The following is a 23,766-nucleotide window of genomic DNA, read 5'->3' on the forward strand; positions in this document are numbered from 1 at the left end:
TTTATGTTCAGAAAAGACCAATTTAAAAAGGGCAAGCCCCAAAGGATGGCCACAATCATGTTTATAAAACACATTTCTACATTGATCTATTTTGATAATCACCTAACTTTCTCTATCTCATCATAGGGGCCTATTGGTAATTCCAATACTTTTGGGCCATTTTGCCAAAACAATGACTGATAGTCTACAGTCATCCCTTGGTACGTGTGGGGAATTCATTCCAGAACCAAAATCTGCAGATGCTCAAGTCCCTTATATAAAATGGCATAGTATTATGTGCATATAATCTACACAAATTATACTTTAAATCATCTCTAGATTACTTATAATGCCTAATACAATGTACTGCTGTGTAAACAGTTGTTCTACTATGTTGGTTTTTATTTGTGCTATTTTTACTGCTATATTGTCGTTATTTGTTCTTTCCAAATTTTTTTATATTCATTGGTTGAATCTCAGATGCAGAACCTGCGGACATGGAAGGCCAACTGTCTTTATTCAAGTAGGATTCACCTGTTGCAATGCAGACATACAAATTCTGCACACAAAAAACCAGGTGGAAGTCTATGTTAGAGCAGGCACATTTAAAGAGAATTCCACTCACATTTAGAAAATGCCCCCTTTATTTGTTCTCTCTGCACAATATTTTTTTTTACATTACAAAATCACAAAGAAGGAAAGGTTTTTGACATGAAGCCAGCAGAAGACAACTTGCCAAGTAAAACATTGAGCATCCGTTGCCAGCATCTCCAGATAATTCTTTTCAGGGAAAGAGGAGAGTCTTCCCAGTGATGCATAAATAGTTTGACTTGGCAATTAACACAATTATACTGGAAGACGTGCCTGTATGTGTCTCCTTGCTTGTTGCTACTAGGTACAAAAGCCCCCCGCACTGCCCCACCAAAAATTGTTTTTATGGACTAAAGACTGGGAAATTGAGCCAAATCTCCAAACAAGGCAGGTGTCATAGTAATTCTTCCTAAGAAGAGGCCTGTGGTCTCCTGTTTGTCTTTTAATGTTGAAAAAAGGGCAGAACTTTTCCTCAAAGTCTTCAGTATGAAAATATTGGTCTTTAAACTCATCACCACTCATTCATACACTGAGCAGATGTATGAATATTTTAGGGGATCTTTTAAACTTAACTTTTAAACAATCAGCCCTTCCAAAAGAAGAGTTTACTAAGTTCATTGATTCTCTTTTGGCAAGCTTGCAATTCCTACATTTGGACAAATTAAACACAGTAAAGATTTCCTATATCAGCTCAGAGGACATTACCTAAAAATTCAGAAAGCTTTTCTTAAACTTCAGGAAAAAAGAAATGAGAGGATCAAAGGATGACAGAAGGAAAGAAGGGAGAAAGAAAGAAAAAAGGAATGAAGAAGGAAGAAAGGGTTAGGCAGAGGCAAAGTCAGAGGAAATAAATAACATAGAATACATATTTCCAAAACAGAAAGAAAAAAACAATTCAACTAACATATATTAATCTTTATTCTATAACAGACATAAATAATTTTATGAATTCATATGACCTATACAAAAGACAAAATAAGATATTGCACTAAGTTTAGATATGGAATATTTGAATTTAATATTAGCTAAACAGATAAATATATACAATTTAAAGAGTTAAGGCAAAACCAGATGATACTTCAAATACAACAGAAGGCTTGAAAAATAGGTATAATTAGAAACAACAGCATCCCACCACCAGTTAATAAAGTGGTCATGTCTAAGGAAAAAAAAACCTTAGGTTTTTAATAAAGTGGTTATTATTAATCATGTTAATTACAGTTGAGCAATAAAGTATGAGATTTCCCTCAGAGCGGAGCTGTTTTGCCGAGGCTTGGGGATTGAACACTTAGATTTCGGGTAAGCAACTTTTTCCTTGTCAGATTTATGATCTATTCTTCCTATTAGAAAATATAATTTGGAAAATATGACTCTTTCACATATATAATTAAAATACAACTATGAGGCATTCTTTCTTTGAGAAAAGTCATGTCGATGATATCATAGTCAAGGTACATTTGTGGGCAAGCCATTCATTACCTGATTTTTAGAGAAAACACAATGCCAGTTACCGAAAACAAATCCCAGTTTTTTACGAGAATCAAACAAACTAATTCCAAAGGAATAAAACAAATATAATCAATATATTAACACAGTATACAGTTCTTTGGCAGTATCACACTAACCGTTGATCAAAGTCAGAACTTTAGAGTTTTCTAATGCTTGGACCCAGTTGCCAGTCCTTCGAAACCAAACAAATGAAATTCCACATCTGTAACGCATTCAGTAATCCCAGGAAATTAAATTCAGAATAAATCTTGCAGACAGCTTTTGACTGTTACATTTAAGCATAGGTATTATCTGCTTAGGATCCCAATCCAAATATACTGAAACACACACACACAAATAATCTGTGAAACTTTGTATTGGTTCAGACAGGCCTAGAATCCTTAGAATCCATATCAACCCATGAGAAACCAATAAAAGACATCGATCCAATGATGAAAAAAATAATCTTCCAATAACTCAGGAGTGGGTCATCCCTCACCTGGATAGACATCACGGAGAAATTGAATCCTATAGGGGGAACACCAGAAAGCCAGAAAACGTGGAATACTGCCAGCCTCCAACCAAATTACCTTTCTCCAGTTTTAGGTAAACCTTATCCTCTTTATCTAGGTAGAGTAGGACTCCATTAGTGGCAGCTTCACGAGTAACATCTTTGTCCCCCGCAAAAGCAGATATTACTGGTTTTCCATTTAACATCAGGTTAACCTAGTAGAAGAAGATAAATAATAATAATTGAAAAGTTCTCTTTAAAAGCCAAAACATCTACTGGGAAGAATAAATAATGTCTTAGATGACAGGCCCAGTAAAATACCTGATGTTCAGGAAATATATTCCCTTCCTTTCAAATTAGCCAATTGTGGGGGCCATACTTCTTATGTCTGCTGAACTGATTTTTAAATTTTTTGTCCTCATTGGAATATTCTTAAATTCCTACAAAAGAATAATATCTATGGGGAGCAACCTAAACATGTAAAAACTAGCTTCCCTTCAGCACATAAATTAAGCTTACTGCTTTACTTACCTCTTCTACCCAACAATAATCTTTTGGAAATAAAGCAGGCTTGAGGCTTCCCAGTGCATTCATAAAAGAAACCCTGTGCCCAGTGACCTGAGAAACCCAGACACAACCCAACCCTACCAACATCGTTGCAGGTTTTTGTGCAGCTGCAACATGCATACGACTGAAAATCATTTGAAATAATGAAGTGTGTGTATACATCTGTCTGTGTGTGTTTATTTCTTTTTCTGTTTTCCCTGATAGGAAACAAGCATTAAAAACAATCATCAAGCCAGGCATAGTGACCCACGCCTGTAATTACAACACTTTGGGAGACAGAGGCAGGAGGAGCACTTGCAGCTAGGAGTTCAAGACCAGCCTGGGCAACATAGCAGGACCCCCATCTCTAAAACAAATAAAACAACAAATTTTAAAATTAGCCCGGTTGGTCACATACACCTGTAGTCCTAGCTTCTCAAAAGGCTGAAGCAAGAGGATCGCTTGAACCCAGGGGTTTGAGGTTGCAGTGAGCTATGGTTGTGCCACTGCATTCTAGCTTGGGTGAAAGAGCAAGACCCTATCTCAGAGAAAAAACGATAATCAGCACTACTACTGGAGATTTTAGTGATAGATAATTAGAATCAACTCAAAATTGTGTTAACTATTTTCTATACCACAATTTTGATTACACTATGTTAAGCATTGCATACATTTCTAAATATTGGAGGTTGGCAAAAGCTTTTCCATGGAAGTAAGTTTGTTTTCTAGATTTTTTTAGGTTAAATGTTATATGGAATAAATTAGTTCTGAGGCTGATCCATTAGCTATTCACTAGGATATGTGAAAATATTAATAGATAAAGGTGTAATCTATCATTCACATTGACATAATGTATAATATAAATACTGAGCATAAGATAAAAGGTTTTCCTAGAATTCCATACACATGTATTTGTGTCATTTGGTATTAGCATACTGGAATATTGTAGGAACTACTCCACTGCTGCCTTTGAGTGTAAGGTCAAGCCCATTGTCTTAGAAAGCAGAACACAAATATATTGTTAACACTGGAATTACAGTTGGTAAGAATTCACTAGCATCAGAGTAACTGAGGATAAACTCAAGCATACACATAGAACAACCTTTTTAAAAAAGTATGTCGAATAGTTGCTCCTTCATAGACTTATTCTTACTGGTTAGCTGTATCTCATAATTTTAAAAAAATAGTGAGATTGTTTTCTTTATTTAGTATGCACTTGTAAAGCTCTACTAGTCTTACAAGTTTTTTTCTACGAGTTCAAATAATTTTTGTACACAAGATAAATAAAAGCATGATCTTACAAATAATTTGTGTCACTGAATTTTTATTAAACCATAGATTTTTTAAAATATTTATTGTTTTAAGGTAAAAACTTCAATTGTTTATTTTTCTATATGCTTTTTGTCATGCCTTAATGGGTGTTAAAAAGAAGAAAATTAGAAATTAAGTATTCTAAAATAAATGACAAAGATAGCTGTTTATTTCTCTTGTGTAAACACAACTTTGGATAAATAATTAAACACATAACCCACTACAGATAAGCACAGTTGGCTGGGCGTATGGATGGCAGGGGTTACACACCTGGATAGTTTGGCTCTGGTAGACTTTAATCACGTGAAAACTGAAACTATAAATTCCTTTTCTCGGTGCTACAAAGACAGACTCCAATGTGAAAAAATTACCCACATTCACCAGGATCTACAAATAAAAATAATAAATAACAATAAGTTATTATAATATTTTCTTCTGTAACTAACATAAATTTTCTTCCTCTCTCTCTCTTCCTCTCTTCTTCTTTCCCTCCTCCCTTCATTCCTTCCTTCCTCTTTCTTTTTTTTTCTTTCTTTCTTTGTTCGTTCTTGGCAACTAGCTTAACAAATCATAGAAAATAAAACATCTAGTTCTATATCTTTCCTCTTAACTTATTTGGAAAATTGACTTGTATATTGAAAGGTTCTTCTGTCTTTTAAATGATATAAGAATAAATAAAGTAACTACTTTGTATTCATGTCTCAATTTCCAGCAAGGCCCAATGGCTCTGGAAACATCCAGCTAACATTTGAGGGCTTATAAATATTAGCTTTACCTTGAGAGTTGGATAAAAGGCATCTGCCATGTGTTTACACTCCCACCTCTACAAGCCTTTGAAATGTCCAGAGATGACGTCTCCAAGCCAGCCAATCAGCATTTGTGAGCTTTCTGCAGCATCCCTGGACACACCACAGAGACATGGGTACCCCTTCCACCGTGTGACATAATCCTTGACACTGAACAGTTGGTACACAAAGTGATCTGAATGCCTGGCCCTTCTCTGAGCCACCACCAGCCCTCTCCTAAGATCTGTGGCCATTTTTTTTTCATTCCTGTGCCAGCTAGGCTTTAATTATAATAATGTGGCAGTGAGTCAGCCCTTGGGGGCTGCCAAAGAGGAGAGCAAAAAGAAGGATAAACTATGAAATAGGTGGCTTTCCTTGTTCCTCCCGGGGCTGCTCATTAACCTCCTATCAATCACTTGCTCTGTATTTGAAGTTCAAGGTTCAAAAGTGAAATTAGAAACTGTTTCCCAAGAAAGCAACAATGCATTTTCTATTCCAAAATATTCAGCCTGGTTCTAGTCATCATAAAATTAACTCTAAATTTTAATAAGTGGACCTCTTAAGCTAATTTTGCAATATCACATGGGTAAGTCTCTTTCTATAAAAAAGAGGGATTGAGATGGGGGATGGATGTTAAAATAACTAGGGTTTCTTCCATTTCTTTCCAAGAAATATGCCTATAAGTGGCATTCAAAAATAATAAGCTGTCCATAAAAAGATATACTTCTCATAATTCAATGGCAGTCTGCTACTATCTTTCAAACACTGCATTCTTGCCAATATTAACACACTTGTAAGCCTCTTGTATAATTCCCTTAAAACATACTCTTACCTCTGGGCAACACACCAGAATGTAGTGACAGTCAAGCAGATGTATCAGGCTCAACACCTAACTTAAAACATATGTATGTGTGTCATTTCATTCTGAGATTTCACCTTCTTCCAGGTAGATTTTTTTTTTGTAACCTGATGATAGATGGTCTTTCAACAAGTCACCAGCTGTGCAACAATCCCCAACAGAGGCTTTGCAAAGACATTTTTTCAAGCACAATTAAAATAATTTGAGGTGCTTAGTGGTGACTTCCTGATTCAGAAACAAGTAGCATAATTCATTAGCAATAATGAAAATGGCTGATTAGTGTTGGCTACACATAAAACTGGATGTTGACTCTACATTGTAATTGGAGCATCCAGGTACATCATGAATTATAACTAAATGTGTCTTCTGGTCTCTAAGATGCAGGGTTCAGTGAATAGAAGAACAAACCCTTTTCTTCTTCTAATTGATGGAAAGGTCATTGAAAAGAGCACCCTGTATAGAGGAGAGTGCAATGCCCACAGTATTCCAACATTTAATTAATGTGTTGAAATACAAAGTAGGGGTGGTGCTAGACTTTATTTCCATCGAGATGGAAAATATTGCACCAAACCCCCAAATGGGGCTACTTAATTCTTTAAAAATTATGGCTATCAAATACTAAGCCCCTGGAGAGGCATTGTCTGTCTTTGGCCAGCTGGAGAGTGCATTACTTAGGAAAAATTAAGCAAGGAATACAGATGTCACCTCGTGCTTTCCCTGGCACATGCTGCAACACCACTTAACCTGTGCCCCCTGCACATTGTAGCTTTGCATTCGACTGTGAACTTGGAATTTAAAAAGACTCTCAATACTGTTGGGGATGAAATTAAAACTCCCAAGACAGTTTTCTTCCTTAAGACCGCTTGCTAAAGGTAAGCTGGTATCCTGGGGTTTCTCCTCATGCCAAACACAGAGCACCAGGTCGCTACACAGGAGCTACAGCTTCCGTCAGTTCTTCCCCTGCCCTCGACCTCAAAGTCTGTCTTTCCCTAGCAATTGGCAATTCTCTGAAAGGACAGGAGCCAGGAAAGGGAGAACCAGCTCCCAAGCGCTTCCCTATGGGAGCTCAACTCGGTTGCCAAATTCCTCTTCCTCCCCTCCTCCGCAACTTTTCTCTAAGTACCAGAGAAGGGCTTGCTGCCTACTCTGAGGCAGCGGCAGTGGCAGCGGTGCCTGGCACGCGTATAGAGAGGCTGGCAGCGGAACCTGCAGGCGAGATCTGACCCCCGGCCCTGCCCCCGCCCTCCACGACCACCTGCCGGATCTCTGCAGAGAGTGTGGAGGCCCAGGGCTCTCTTTGGAGAGAAACTTCTCTACCTGGGAGAAACAAATCAAACATTTAACCTGTTCCGCAAAGGTACCCCGGGAGCAACCTCAGCGGCACCTGCAGAAGAGTCTGAGCCAGGGGACCGAGATCCGGCCAAGAGGTCTCGATGTCCAGGGACCAGCTTCCCTTCGGCTCCCGCCGACCTGTTGCTCGAAACTTGCCCTGAGCTCTCGCTGCCCGCCTCTGGGCTCCCAACCTCTTCCCCACCGCTGCTGTAGCCTCTTTTAGGGGCCCGCAAGGAATGGGAGCCGGGGCTGGTGAGAGGGACAGGAAGAGAGACGTTAGACGTTTCAGACCCAGGCATATTTGGGAAGGCGGGTGCTTGCAGGATCCCCCAATTCCCAATCGGACCAGCTTAGCCTGGGGAGGCAGCCTCGGACTGAGGTGCCTGGAGACCACCCGTCCCCTCGGTGCCCGCGACCCCCCGGTCTGACCTGATCGAAGTAAATGATGCGCGTTTTGTTGCTCATCTCGGATGGCTCGTGGTTGGTGCTCCGCACCGCCGAGAAGGCGACCTTGGAGTTGGCCGCCCGGACCGATATCCCCAGCGGGGAGGAAGAGGAGCCCTTGGAGTCTGTGGCCGGGTTCGAGTCGCACACCACCAGACACTTGCCCTCCAGCACGATGGGCTCCGTGTCGTTCTGTGCCCAGACAGGCAATCCCGGCAGCGTGAGGACCAGCAGCACTGCCGGCACCGCGGACAGCACCCGGCGCCCGGAGCCCATGGTGAGCCGCGTGGGCAGCCGCAGCCGGCTGGCGCTGGTGCGCGCCCGCGTCGCCTCCTATCCCGGGATCCCGGTGCTCAGGGAGATGCCGGCGGCTAGGTCGACAGCGCTGCAGGAACGACGGCGGCGGCGGCGGCGCGCACACTTTCACCAATTCTGTGGCTTGAAGTCAGAGTCTCCCCTCGAGCTCTCTCGCTGGCTCTGTTACCTTTGTCCTTTAAGGAGCTCATGCAGAACCCCTGACCCTACCCTCCTCCGCCCAAGAATCAACCCTGCCTGGGGCCCCTGCGCCCACCCTTGTTCCTAGACATCCAAAAGTCACCAAACCCTCACATTCACACCTCAAAGCAAATAATAATAATAAATTCTCACCCCAAACTCAAGCACCACCAGGTAAACCAAGGAGCAGGAACAGAAAGAGGGGACTCAGGGAAGCCACAAGCGTGGCAGGTGCCCAGCGGAGTGGGTGCCAGTCCTGTCTGGTTTGCGGCAGGGACGAGTTACGGAGGCAGAAGGTGTTTCCCAGGCTGAGAAGAACGCGAGGCTGTGTTCATGGCCAGGATGCCAGCGACTCCCACTTTTGCTTGGTCCAAAATTCCCTCAAACCTCGTGTCACTCAGAGGTAGGGAGGTAGGCAGCGGCTAGCCGGATCCCTGGCACCACAAGCGCAGGTTCGCGGGATCAGTTCCAGGGCGCAGGGCGCAGCATGCAGGGTGGCTGGTCCAGCAGGGTTCTCTCCTGCCCAGCCTCCCTCCCCCGGTCCCTGCGCACAACTTTCTCGTTCCTCGCGCAGCCCGGAGAGCGCGAAGCGGGCACACGCGCTCTATTTATAGGAGCGCAGCGTCCGGCTGGGGTTGGCTTATCGCGCAACCCGCGGGCTCCGGGAAAAGGGGGAGAAGGCGTCTGTTGACCCCATCTGAGCAGCTCTCTCCTGACATTTAACGCACCCCAGAATAAGCGGGGTGCACGGCACTGCTGATTGGCAAGGCTCGAGCCACTCAGACCCTGAGAGAACGTGGTGTAAAGGGTGTGTGCCCAGAGAGGAGCCCAGGGCCCTGCGCCGGCCCCAGCTCGGCTTTTGCTCTCCCGGGCTCGATCTGGGTCCGCGGAGGGGGTTGCGGGTCCCCTCGCCCCTCCCCAGCGCGGGACTCTGCTGCCGAGTGCCCTCCGAGCAGAGCGCGGCGCTGCCAGGCCGGGCCGCGAAGATGGATGAGCCGCCGTGGACCCGCGCTGCGCACTGCCCGGAACCTGGGAATCAGCGGGCTTCCCGACCGCGCCTGGCCGGGAGCCCGCCCCACAGAGTCCTCGGGCCTGGCGAGCTCAGGGGAGCCTCGGGACGGACGGGAGCCCGTGGGGGCGTCTGGGAGGAGGCGCCTGATTCCTTCCTTCCGCTCCGGGAAGATGAGCCTCAGAAGCCTCAGGGTTGCGTGCGCCTTCCCCCACACCGCGAATCCTCCCCAGGCAAGGCCAAAAAAACAGTGAGGGAGGGAGTTAACTCAGCAAGAAAAAGTCCTCCGAACCCGTGCTAACAAAAATAATAATAATAATAAAGACAACCCCGTTCCTGGGATTACATTTTTCTCCCCTTTAGATGCGGCTCTCACCGCTGTGCCACTCCATTGATTTGCAAGAGTTCCCTTCCTCTTCCACAGCCACCACGGGGAAGGGGGGTCTGTTTCTGGCTGGGCCCAGCTGCTTGAACTTGGCCGAGTCACTAATCCTCTATGAGAGGGTAGGGCGGCGTTAACTGAGGTCATCCCCGCCCCCACCCCGCCAGCTTTCCAGTCCTGTGATGCTTTGGGGGTCACAGCGCTCCTTCCCCAATTCCTTCTAGACTTGCAGCTGCCAGAGGGCAGACACCGTTTGGTATATCGTTAATCAAAACAGTATCCCCTCTAGGCATTGGAACTCTTAAAATTGCATTAGCTAGTTATGAATGGAAGGGATGTTTGTTGAGAGAGGTCATTGGGATGGATGGCTCCCATTTTTTCCTGAGTGAAGGGTACCCCCATGAGCTCATCATGAGCATGGCATTCCGGCCCTCCACAACACAAGCTGGACCTTGTCTCCAGCCTTTTACCCTTCCTTCAGACGGTCCAAGGTATTGAGCTGTAAGCACCAGCACCAACTGTTAAAGTTGAAGACCCTACTAGGAATCCCCTGACCCTCACCTCCCTATAATCTCTCAACTTAAGTGTTGATACTTGGTGCCATAGGGACCTTCAGATGCTGCTCCAATGGGAACATTATCAGGTCTTTTGACTATTATTTGTGGTAGGGTGTGGTCTCAGTATATTGCCCAGGCTGGATTCAAACTACTGGGCTCAAGCAATTCTACTACCTCAGCCTTCCCAGTAGCTGGGACTATAGGCCAGTATCAATTCTGAGTGGCAGGTGCTAGTGCTATGCTATCTGTTACAAGGTGGGATGTCACCTATCTAAGCTACAACCAAACAAGGCAAACTGGTGCCTTCTAAAGATGACCACCATTTACCCAGCTTTGGTGCCGCACCCTAGGCCCAACACAATCTTCACCTGATCCGTCTCTGCACTTTGTAACTCTCTTCTAGCTTTCAAGGATGTCTGCCTGGATAACAGCAGCAATTTCTTCTCATTTGATGCTGTCTTTTGAGGGCAGGTGCTGAGTTGAATTTAGTGCCTTTTATTTTCCTGTAGAAGTAAGCACCCTGCCTTCCTTGTCTGGGACAGCTGTTCAATAACTAGGACTTGAGTTTTTTAATTTCAGGCTGGGAGAAGTTTGACAAAAAACTGTTGAATTGTTAAATAGGAAATAAGCTGTCTTCTTCACCAATTCTAATATATTCTCTCTACATCCTTTTCTTCTCCCAGCATTTCCTGCCAGCAAGAACTGAGATTTAAAGAAACTTGTTCCTTCTCTCACCAAAAGTATTCATTTTTAGTCACAAAATCTAACATAGTGACCAAGTAAAGACTCAGTAATTGATTGAGAAATAACTGACTGCTTCCCGATAGAAGGTAATTAACATTCATATTATGGTATAAACTGCTTTAAATGAGTCTCTGTCAGTAAAATTTAAATTCGAAGTCTCCTCAATAATTGGGGATAAAGGTCCTGGTTCCTTACTAAAGGATGTTCTGCTATTCAAAGTGTTCTGAAGATGGGGAACACGGCATTTTCTGTGGACCTCTGCTAAGAGAAGTTATCTGATGTTGTGAATCAGAGGGTCCTCACTCTTTTTCCCACAACAGTTGATTAAACACAGATAGCCCCTGCGTTCTAGGACCATCAGTGTATTTGACACCAGAAGTCCAAGATTTATATGGCCCAACGTGGCCAGATGCCTTGGGGCTGCCAGATTTTCTCTCTGCAATCTTAATAAGACATCGAGATAGTTTCCAGTAAGCACTAGATGTTGCAGAGACAAGGTTTGTAGCTTCCCAAACTGACATGTCACCTGTAAGCTGAGGCAGAAGAGGTATTGGATTAAACCAGAGGACTGACCACACTTGTAGAAAGAAGCCAATTCTGGGACATGAGCACTTTTGAGAGGTAGAGGGAGTGAACAGTGGATCAATCACCAGTTCTGAACTCTTACTCACAAGAGGTCCAGAAACATTTTCTCCCAACCTTGGGTTTCTTGGCATCCTCCTATATCTTTGAAATAAAAATTCAATTCCCTTGAGCTAGTTTTAGTAACATAACTGCTCCCTGTCATCCAGAATCCTCATTAGAACATTGTCCCAAAACCATACCACAAAAGGCCATGGATCTCTTGCCAAAAGACTAACATATCCAATCTCCTGCCTGTAGGAAATGCTTTTCCAACATTTTGGAAAAGGAGGCATCACCTGCTCCTCACCCCCTACTCTAACCCCAGCATCCCCAGGAGAAAAGAAACAAGATCAAGTTTAAGTTTCTCTCTGACCACAGCACAGATCTGTTTCTTTTTTCTTTTTCTCGTATTTTTCCAGTTGAAAATATGCTATTAGAAGACCTAGCTGTGACCTAAATATTTTCCTTTTCTGAGATTCCCATATTGTATTTGATGCCTAGGATTTTTTTTTTTTCTGCTAGACCTTTAGAGATGAGGTAGAAATGCATTTCAGTTCTCTGCAGCTGGGCTTAACTTTAAAGTACATTAGAATCTAAACTATTCTTGCATAGGAAAGCAATACTTCTGAGGTCAGTAAATTCAAGGACTGCTTGTCCAACCATCCTTTAGAGAAACCAAGTTTCAAGCAAGCCCAAGACAGTAAGGATCTATGAGCTATTTTCTGAGTGTGAAGAAAAATGTTTCTGAGAAGGCAAAGACAGACACATGCAAGATATTCAGCTCCAAGGGCCTCACTGTGGTTGAATGAAAGCAGACTCCATGCATCATGTAGCCGAGACAGCCACAGGTCAGTCGTGCAGAAGGTGGAAAATCGAGAGAAAGAGAAAGAGCGGTGAGGCTTGCATCATGCCCAGACCAACTCCCCTGAGTTGCTTAATTACCCTTTGCTCTTTATAACAATAGTTACCAGCCTAAGCAAATGATCTTTTCTGAGGGAGAGTAAGTAGCTTAAGAAGAAAAAGTCTCCGTGAACAACCAATATGCAAGAACTTATGTAGTCTGGAAAGTTCCAGAGCCATGTTGAGTAAATCTTCATAGCTCCTTATGGAGACAGTCAAATGACAGACTTGTTTTGTATGAGGATGGTATTGTGGGGGGGGAAATAGATGAATACTGTAAAAAAAATACTTTTCAATTGGTTTTAGAATTTGAAAATTCTTTAGGACAGTTTCTCTAGATAGTTTATTCCACTCACCACATTGGCAAATAAGGAATGTGTCTAAGACATCAGCCAGCAGGGAGACAAAAGGTCTCGTGGCACGAAAATATGTCATAGCTACAGACATATTTTGATGTCCCTTTTTGGTGTCCCATGATACCATGAGCATGTTCCTGTCATTATATTTATCATCATGTTTTTAGTTGATTTCTTTGTTGTGTTTTCCATAGACTGCTCATGAATGGGAGCAGAGAATTTAGCACAAAGTAGGTATGCATAAAGTTTACTGTACAAAGTAATATCATTGCTTTATTTCTCATAAGGGAAACAATGTAACATTTAGTCACTACAATCTGAGTATGATAGGAAAAGTGAAATTATTTCAGAAATGTTGGGGGCTTACCATGTTAAGTCTGTGTTAGTTACTAAGAATGGAAGCCAGTGAGAAAAGGTTTTGTGGAAAGGAAAGGGCCACGTCTTGAAATATGTTGAATTGAACCTTGAGATTGTAGTAAAACCTTAGAGAGAACATAAAATATTGTCCCCACCCTGCTCTCTGTCTCTCTTTCTCTCCTCTCTCTCTGCCCCCCATCCTCCCTCTCTGTCTCCCTCTTTCTCTTTCCTTCTCCTGGGCACATCTTCATTATTCTTTGGCTCACTGCAATCTCCCTTTGTCTGAGGCCCATGTGGGGGAAAATGGCAGCTGATACTTCCAGATTTCACACATAACAAAGCCATCTACCTGGAGATGTCCCCAGATCACAGAGAACGGATGCATTTTAGCCATCTGGGTTCAGATGCCCAATCCTGAACCAGTCAACGTGGCTGTAGAAGCAGAATTATGCTGCATGCATACGACTGAATTCCCAGCAACAAGGTGGGTAGAACATTGGGGTGGGGCATGGGAAAAGGGCAAATCTTAGAAATGTAGTATAACCAATATGTGGCAAAGGGAAGAAGAGCAAGAGGCAGACTAATTTGTGTTGTGTGATTCCATGTTAATTCCCTGCAAGTGTGTACAGATATGTGTGTGTTTCAATACATAGAGGAAAAATATAAAAGGTTGGCAATAACTTGTCAAATTTAAAGGAATGGAATAGAAGGAAACACTATTAATTGTATTTCAGATGTTTCTTTATTTTATGTGTGCTCACAGCAGTCATGTACTACATTGTGATTCACATTTAAAATACTTTTTTTAAAAGGGTTTCTAAGTAGATCATCCAATAGTGATCTATTACATTAACATTTTTTCTTCATAATTTACTCTTAATTCAAGGTTAAAGAGAAAAGTGGCATTGATTGAACAGTAACATCCCTTCTTTTGTTACTGATTCAACTCTAAAAATCACTTACTCCAAGTTTAGAAAGATATATACTTTCAAATTTCTGATTACCTTTTATTCAACTTGTCTTTCTCTATATAGTATGCTACCATCCAGGAAAGCCCTAGCTCAGTGCTGGGTATATGACATGTGCCCGCCACTTTTATTTATGTTGCATAGGTAAGAAGGGCCTAAACATGGAGTCCAAACCAATGGCTCCTACTTGTAAGAAGCAGCTGGGAGGCTTCTTTCCAACATAGACTCTCTGGCCTTACTCTGAGATAATGCCTCTGCCCATGAACTGTAAACGTTTACTTAACCAGCACCCAGGTAAATCTGAAGCAGATGGTGCTTTGACTTTGTAGATGCCATTGGTGTGATGCCACAGGAGTCTATTTGCATTTGAGTTCATTAGCTCTATGGTTAAAAACAGGGTATTAGAGTCAGCTCTACCTCCCACTAGCATATGACCATACAGCAAGTTACAAACCTTCCTTCAGTCAAGAAAATTGCAACCATGAAAATAATATTCAGTTCATAGCTTATTGTGAGAATTGAGTGGGAAAATGTGGGCAGAGCATTTAGCTCTGTACCTGGCACACAGGAAAGGCTCAATTAAGAGTAGCAATTATTATCAATGATCTGTGGAATCTATTAATGACTAAAAGTGTCAGACTGTACCCTAAACCAAGGCCCATTAGCCATTGGTAAGCAATGGCCACAACTTAACCTCGTAGATATTATATAATAGGGGAATACAACGTGTGCATAAGTGTGATTGCCAACCAAGGGTCAGATGCCCAGAAAATAATCAAAGCTGAGTTTTCAGGGACAGCCATTGCCAACAGATCAATGTTTATCATTATGCAGAACTAAAGCTCTTGAATGAAGCTAAGACACCAGGCATGTTTGTGAGCTCCCTAGAGGGATGGACAACAGGTTAATTTTATTTTTCTTTCTTTCTTCCCATCCTCTCAATCATTATGTCTCACCCAAAAGAAGAATTGAGTGGAAATAGATGGATTCTCCAAAGTGGAAAGTCAAGAACAGCTGGTCAGAAACAGTCATCACAGAAACAGGAATCCAGAAAGCCAGGTAGATATCAGAGAATAACATGGCATTGTTAAACATCCATGCCCAACATGGCATCTTAGGAGCTAGTGTGCCAAATGTGGAGCATCTTAGACACTTTTAACTTTCCTGACCTCAGCAGCGTGTGGTTTGCGAGAAGAGAGAGAAACAGCTTCAGTCCAGTAGGCAACTCTCTTCGCCACGGCAGGCACTCAGTGAACATCTGCCCCTGGTAAGCATGAGACGGGAAGTGTGGATTTGCTGCTGCTGCTGCTGCTGCTGCTGCTGTGACAGCCTCCATTCTGGCTGCCTCTCAGATAGGAGCATCTTGCATCATTGAGTGTGATTCTAGTGTTTAAAGGGAAGTGTTTTCCTACAATATGGCCACTAAGACAAGCCAACCACTTCATCTGGTGTTCAGCTGAAGAAACAGCAATCTGTTTTGACACTGAAAGAAAAAATGGCTGTTTGTGCTCTCTGAGATCTGGTGTGCCAGATACCATGGTGAGAACTTCAAAAGGATTTTCTAAGTTTGACTCTAGGAAATTTTTTCCTTGTGCACTAATTTTAGAATCTAACCCTGAAATGCAATGCAACTACATTTTTTTGTTTCGTTTCGGGTAACCTCGGTTGCTGATCAGTTCTCCCATTGAATTACCACCATGCATGTGACCGGTAGATTTTGTCACCATCATTTCCTTATCTGTAGATAAGGAAACAGAGCATCTGAAAAGCTGCTGCCCATGAACAGGGTTAGATTTGATTGCAGGACACCTGTCTTATATCCAAAGGTCTTTCCCTAGACCACATGAGAAAAGTTGAAAGAAAAATGTAAGGAGCCCCGAGAACGTTCAGAACTCATTTTTTTGTAGTTGATGACACCAAATTCAGAGGAGAAACTGAGTGTATTCCAAGAATAATTAATGTCAATAATGTACAAGTGACAAAGTTTTGGCAGAGGAAGAAGACAGGCTTTATATCACAAAATGTATAATAAAGGCTGTTGACCATAAACCAAGGTGGGGGATATATGCTTTTATTACACATACATATATACATATTAAAATACTTAATACACTAAATCTTTAGCATATTTAATTTAGTATATTAAATGTAATAAGGTTATAATTAGATGATAAGTGGTTAAATTCTCCTATTACCTTCTCATGGTTTTATGTGCATTTCATTACTAGTGGTTACTAAAATTGAGATGTTACATTTCTTTGTCTTATTTGACTAAAAGAATCTTCCCAGCCAATAATGAGCTCCATGAGGGCAGAGATTCCCCAGGCGAGTCCCTGACACATGGTATGGGTATATTAAGTGTTTGTTGAAGTAAGAAATACAGCAATGCCACATAGATTCTAACTTTGGCTACCTTTTTCGAGTGTATTTCCAATTATAACTAGTTTCAAAAATTAGCTTATGTTTTGTCTAATTCTCAGTAATTATTTATGACGCATCATAAACCATCCTTCTTTACTTGGAAATTTAATGCACTTTTGGAAAAAGTGCTGAAAGTACTCCTTCCTTTCCCTGGATGCTCATTTTCACAGCTGTTCCTTGTCTTCACATTCCTCTCACTGGGTTATGAGTATGTTAGCTTTGGCCAAGCTACCAGCTCAGCCACTTTCTTATCTACCACTGGGGTTAGCAGAGTAGCTCTCCTCTGCTAGAGCTGTGGGCTCCATGAAGCAAAAGCTGCCCTGCTTTGTCCTTTGCTGCTAATTGGGGATGGCGGGGGGATTCCAGAAGCAAGTCTAATAGGGTGGGCCACGGCTTCAGAATCCACTGGCTTCCAGCTATTTCAGCTGGCCAAGAGCCTCCTGAATGACACACGATGCACCAAGTAACTTGACTTTCTTGGCCATCTGTCTGTTGGCTAAATAATCACCTCTTGGATGGACTAAATCATCACTTAACACAGCTGGTACTTGGCAATTGACTGAGCCGAAGTCCTTCTGGGCTGGGTCCAATGTTCTCTTACCACACACACAAAAAGTGAATTTTATGGGGCTTTGTATGGGTTTATAGTCTTCATAAGGCCAAATAGAGAAGAAAATAAAAATAATTGAGGAAAGAGATGGACTATGTTTTAGAGCAAATGGTTTTTAAGACCGGAGACATTCTGAATTGCTCCGCTTAGTTGCTTTTATTTATTTTATTCTTTTTCTATTTCACCTTTCTATGATTCATCTGCCTTTCTTCTTCTTTTCTACCTCCTTCCTACTTTTTTCCTAAAGTTCCCAGTTTTATACTCCAACCAATATTTAATTAGGAATTAATGTATAGTGGGTGACTGCAACAAACTCAAATGCCTTGGGGACTGTGGTGGGTATCTGCTATCCTTTTGGGCACCCAGTGTCAGAAACTCCTTCCTACATCTGCAGATTCTTCCTCCTCATTAGGCAGAGCCCAGCTCCCACTAAAGAAGCATCAAGTACCAGATATTCATTTTCCAGCTTCTCTTGTCACAAGAGGGCAAGCACATGACCCAGGCTCTGCAAATTAGACACACCCCCACCCCAGAGGTTGAATCAGAAGACTGAGAGGAGCAAGAACCTCACAGAACCCTTGCTAGGGAAGGTGGAAGCAGGTTTCATGATCTGAGACAGGCACCAGCATCAAACATCCAGAGTGAGTGATGTGGGTACAGCAGGCTGTGAGGTCTGTGCTACGCAGCCAGACCATCCATCTTGGTGATCCTGGTGCTGCAGCAGGAGCTGGGGTGTCAGTCCTGTCTGCTTCACTGCAACCCTGTTCTCCAATCCTCTAAGATACTCTTAAACAACAAAATACACTTAAATAAATTCCCTTTCTACCAAAATTTGTCAGTTGACTTTTGCTGCTTCCAAATAAGAGTTCAAATGGTTAATGAGGCCAAACAGGAGACACTAGTAGAAGACCATGAAAAGATGGAGGAAGCATCTCTGCCTCACCTCCAGCAGGCAGCTGCTGTTAAACCTTGAACATTGTGAATCCAGTAATGCTAGACACTTGACTTTTCAACAGGAAGATAAATTCAAATTGTTTGCCAACTTTTAGACGTTAGCAACTAATTCAAAAATTTTTGTGGGCTATCTTAAACATGACTTTGGGCTAGAGATAGCTCTAGGAATGCCAGTTTGCCACCTCCTTAGGGCTTGGTTTTACTTTTAAAGAGAACTTTAGGAGACCTGTAACAGAGAGATTTCTCTGTAGTAACTTTTCTAGGTCTCATTTAAGCTTTTTTTTTTTTTGATACAGAATCTCACTCTGTCACCTAGGCTGGAGTGCAGTGACACAATCACAGCTCACTGCAACCTCTAATAGCTGGGCACTATTATGCCTGGCTAATTTTGGTATTTTTAGTAGAGACAGGGTTTTACTATGTTGACCAGGCTGGTCTGAAACTCCTGACCTCAATTGATCTACCTGCCTTGACCTCTCAAAATGCTGGGATTACAGGCATAAGCCACCATGCCTGACCTGAGCTCTACATTTTACAATAACTCAAATACTGTATTACTCCATTTTCATACATACCCAAGACTAGGTAATTTATAAAGAAAAAGAGGTTTAATGGACTCACAGTTCCACATGGTTTGGGAGGCCTCACAATCATGGCAGAAGGCAAAAGAGGAACAAAGCCACATCTTACATGGTGGCAGGCAAGAAAGCATGTCCAGGGAAACTGCCCTTTATAAAACCATCAGATCCTGTGAAACTTATTCACTGTCATGAGAACAGCATGGGAAAGACCTGTTCCCACAATTCAATTACCTCCCATGAGACTCCTCCCACAACCTATGGAGATTATGAGCATGACAATTCAAGATGAGATTTGGGTGAGGGCACAGTCAAACCACATCACATACCTTAAAGCTTTAACAGAAAATTGTTGGGGACTAGGATGATCTGAATGGAAAATACCATAAGTTAATAGCAAACTACCACAACTGCCCATGATCAAACCCACCAACCACTCAAAATGTTTGGAATCACGCCAAATCTCCAGCCTCAGATAGTGCCTCTGTCTCAGGGAAGCACCCAAATCATCTCCTGGTTTTCCTGCTTCAATATATGATGCCTTGCTTTCTCCTAACCACAGGCCTTGCTTCATGTCACAACCTCACAAATCAAAGTCTTAGGATGGTGCATGCCATCAGTGAGGCCTATATCTAAGTGACAGCCACAAGACTGGATTTGAAAAGTGTGTTCCTGACATTTTTGGCTTATCAAGTGGAAGGTCATTCTTCCTCTCACCAAGACTCAGAAGATGCGTAATTCCCCAAACATAGAAAGGGATCCTGATGCTAGTGGCCAAAAATTAATGTACATTTTCACTGTATGTCTTTATTTTTACTTCTGTGGTACCTCTCTTCAGACAGGGCTCTGTTTTTTGTTTTTTTTTTTTTTTATTCTCAAGCCTGATTCCCCTTCTACCTCCCCATTAACATAGGAAGAATCTGACAATATCTACCATAAATAACTATGGTTTCTGTAGAATTATATTGTAACTAAATATTGCATAATGAAAGCACACTAAGTTCAATTTAGCCTTTAAGAATCTATAATGTTCTCATACGTCTTTTACTAGTACATCCTACTACCACCAGTGGTTCCCAGAGTAGATTATTTATAAGGACAACCAAGGGAGCATTTAAAAAGTTATAAGCCGAGACCAACTGAATTAAATATTCCAAGGAGGAGTTCTCAGGATCTGTATTTTAACATTCTTTGGTAATTTTAATGCTCATCATGGTGTAGAAATATTTTCATTTTGAAGATGGGGATAACTCCTTGGATAAAATAGAGGTTTCTTAGTAAAATGGACATCTTGTCTCTGCATGCAGCCACATGCCTTTCCATTGGAAAGCTTCTCCTGACCAACAGACAATCCAAGATGGACAAATAGGAATAGCTCTGGAGTGCAGTTCCCAGCAAGAATGCAGAGGATGAGTGATCGCCGCATTTCCAAATGAATTTTTACTGCCCACAGGTCAGGAGATTCCTGGGCATAAAAGTGCCACGAGTCTCCAGCATGGCTGTTTCAGCTGGCATAACAGGTCTCCGCACAAAAAGTCACACAAATCCGGGTGCTGTTTCAACTGGTGCCTGGAACGCCTGGGAGACAGAGTCGCCCATTCAACTGAAAAAAAGGGGGCTGAAACAGAGAGCCAGGTCATCTGGCTCAGCAGGTCTCACCCCCACAAAGACCAGCCATCTGAAACACTCTGGATTGAGAGTTTCACAGCAAGCACAGCCGGACCTAGGATAGTCCAGCTCTGTGGGTGGAAGGGCGTCTGCCATTACCAAGGCATTCCACCATTACCAAGACAGTCTGCCATTACCGAGGCAATCCACCATTACCAAGGCACTCCGCCATTACTGTGGCAGATCACCATTACCTAGGCAGTTCTAACTATACCTCTATCAGCAAAACTGCAAGCAGCTGGGCAAAGCCCACGACAGCTCAGCAATGCCTCTGCTGGCAGACTGTGACTAGGCTATCTCCTCTGAAAAAAGGCAGCAGCATGTCAGGAACTTATAAATAGAGCCCCACCTTCCCAGGACAGAACACCTGGGGAAAAAAGGTGATTATGAGTTACACTGCAGCAGACTTAAACATTCCTTCCCAGCAGCTCTGAATGGAACAAGGGAGCTCACAGCTCAGCACTGGAGCTCCAATAAGTGACAGACTGTCCCTCAAGCAGCTTCCAAACCCCTATATATCCAAAGAGACACCTCATAAAGGAGAGCTCAGGCTGACATCTAGTGGGTACCCTTCTGAGACAAAGATAACAGAAGAAGAAACTGGCAGCAACCCTTACTGTTCTGCAGCCTCTGCAGGTGATCCTCAGGCAAGCAGGGTCTGGAGTGGACCTCCAGCAGTCCTGCAGCAGAGGGGCCTGACTGTAAGAAGAAAAACTGAAAAACAGAAATAATTTCATCATCAACAAAAAGGACATCCACTCAGAGACCCCATCCGAAAGTCACCAACTATAAAGACCACAGGTAGATAAATCCACAAAGATGGGAAGAAACCAGCACAAAAAGGATGAAAATGTCCAAAACCAGAAAGCTTCTCCTCCTGCAAGGGATCACAACTCCTCACCAGCAAGGGAACAAGGCTGGATGGGGAATGAGTCTGATAAATTGACAGAAACAGGCTTCAGAAAGTGGGTAATAACAAACTTCTCTGAGCTAAAAGAACATGTTCTAACACAATGCAAAGAAACTAAGAACCTAGAAAAAAGGTTTGATGAAATGCTAATGAGAATAAATGGCTTAGAGAAAAATATAAATGAATTGATGGAGCTGAAAAACACAACAGGAGAACTTCGCAAAGCATACACAAGTTTCAATAGCCAAACTGACCAAGCAGAAGAAAGGATGTCAGAGATTGAAGGTCAACTCAATGAAATAAAACAAGAAGCTAAGATTAGAGAAAAGAGAGAAAAAAGAAATGAACAAAGCCTCCAAGAAATATGGGATTATGTGAAAAGACCAAATCTACATTTGACAGGTACACCTCAATGTGACAGAGAATGAATCCAAGCTGGAAAACATTCTTCAGGATATTATCCAGGAGAACTTTCCAAAACTGGTAAGGCAAACCAACATTCAAGTTGAGGAAATACAGAGAACACCACAAAGATATTCCTCAAGAAGAGTGACCCCAAGGCACATAATCATCAGATTTACCAGGGTTGAAATGAAAGAAAAAATGCTAAGAGCAGCCAAAGAGAAAGGTCGGGTTACCCACAAAGGGAAGCCCATCAGACTCACAGAAGATCTCTTGGCAGAAATCCCATAAGCCAGAAGAGAGTGGGAGCCAATATTCAACATCCTTAAAGAAAAGAACTTTCAACCTAAATTTCATATCCAGCCAAACTAAGCTTCATAAGTGAAGGAGTAATAAAATCCTTTATGAATAAGCAATTACTCAGAGATTTCATTACCACCAGGCCTGCTTTACAAGAGCTCCTGAAAGAAGCACTAAGCATAGAAAGGAACAACCAGTACCAGCCACTCCAAAAACATACAGAATGGTAAAGATGATTGACACAATAAAGACACTGCATCAACTAATGGGCAAAACAACCAGCTAGCATCAAAATGGCAGAATCAAATTCACACATAACAGTATTAACCTTAAATGTAAATGGGCTAAATGCCCCAATTAAAAGACACAGACTGGCAAACTGCTTAAAAAGTCAACACCCATCAGTGTACTGTATCCAGGAGACCCATCTCACATGCAAGGATACACATAGGTTCAAAATAAAGGGATGGAGGAAGACTTACCAAGCAAGTGGAGAGCAAAAAAAAGCAGGAGTTGCAATCCTAGTCTTTGATAAAATAGACTTTAAACCAACAAGGATCAAAAGAGACAAAGAAGGGCATTACATAATGCTAAAAAGATCAATGCAACAAGAAGAGCTAATGTACCTAAATATATACACACCCAATACAGGAGCACCCAGATGCATAAAGCAAGTTCTTAATGATCTACAAAGATACTTAGACTCCCACACAGTAATAGTGGGAGATTTTAACACTCCACTGTCAATATTAGACAGATCAACAAGACAGAAAATTAACAAGAATATCCAGGACCTGGACTCAGACCTGGACCAAGCAAACCTAATAGATATTTACAGAACTCTCAACCCCAAATCCACAGAACATCCATTCTTCTCAGCATCACATCATACCTACTCTAAAATTGACCACACAATTGGAAGTACATAACTCCTCAGCAAATGCAAAAGAACGGAAATCATAACAAACAGTCTCTCAGACCACAGTGCAATCAAATTAGAACTCAGGATTAAGAAACTAACTCAGAACCACACAATTTCATGGAAACTGAACAACTAGTTCTTGAATGTTGACTGGATAAACAATGAAATGAAGGCAGAAATAAAGACGTTCCTCAAAACCAATGAAAATGAATACACAATGTACCAGAATTGCTGGGACACATTTAAAGCAGTGTCTAGAGGAAAATTTACAGCATAAATGCCCACATGAGAAGCAAGGAAAGATCTAAAATTGATACCCTACCATCAAAACTGAAAGTGCTAGAGGAGTAAGATTTAAAAAAACTCAAAACCTAGCAGAAGACAAGAAATAACTAAGATCAGAGCAGAACTGAAGGAGATAGAGACACAAAAAATCCTTCAAAAATTAATAAATACAGGAGCTGGTTTTTTGAAAAGACCAACAATATAGACCACTAGCCAGATTAATAAAAAAGAAAAGAGAGAAGAATCAAATAGATGCAATAAAAAGTGATAAAAGGGATATTGCCACCAATTCCACAGAAATACAAACCACTGTCAGAGATTACTACAAACAACTGAATGCACACAAACCAGTAAACCAGGAAGAAATGGATAAATTCCTGGACACTTTCACCCTCTCAAGCCTAAACCAGGAAGAAGTTGAAACACTGAATAGACCAATAACAAGGGCTGAAGTTGAGGCAGCAATTAATAGCCTACC

The 23,766-nt window shown here is 42.1% G+C and overlaps 1 protein-coding gene across 1 annotated transcript; it reads right to left on the reverse strand.

Annotated features, from left to right (window-relative positions):
- Positions 1 to 605: 605 nt before the first annotated feature.
- On the reverse strand, positions 606 to 8,925 carry CBLN4 (cerebellin 4 precursor). Its single transcript, XM_035298983.3, has 3 exons — positions 7,832 to 8,925; positions 4,697 to 4,813; positions 606 to 2,784 (listed from the first exon to the last, which is right to left on the reverse strand). The coding sequence occupies exons 1-3, from the start codon at positions 8,120 to 8,122 to the stop codon at positions 2,587 to 2,589; spliced, it is 606 nt and encodes a 201-aa protein (XP_035154874.1). The 5' UTR covers positions 8,123 to 8,925; the 3' UTR covers positions 606 to 2,586.
- Between the last annotated feature and the right edge of the window lie 14,841 nt (positions 8,926 to 23,766).

Source organism: Callithrix jacchus, chromosome 5 (assembly GCF_049354715.1).
Source record: "Callithrix jacchus isolate 240 chromosome 5, calJac240_pri, whole genome shotgun sequence".
Lineage (NCBI taxonomy): Eukaryota > Metazoa > Chordata > Mammalia > Primates > Cebidae > Callithrix > Callithrix jacchus.

Bases quoted from the DNA above. Each gene is read 5' to 3' on its own strand.
- CBLN4 (XM_035298983.3), bottom strand. From the start codon at position 8,122: ATGGGCTCCGGGCGCCGGGTGCTGTCCGCGGTGCCGGCAGTGCTGCTG. The intron at 4,814-7,831 runs GTCAGACCGGGG...TTTTATTTGTAG, and splicing joins GCATCATTTACTTCGATCAG to ATCCTGGTGAATGTGGGTAA. The intron at 2,785-4,696 runs GTGTGTAACCCC...TTCTTCTACTAG, and splicing joins ACCAGAGCCAAACTATCCAG to GTTAACCTGATGTTAAATGG.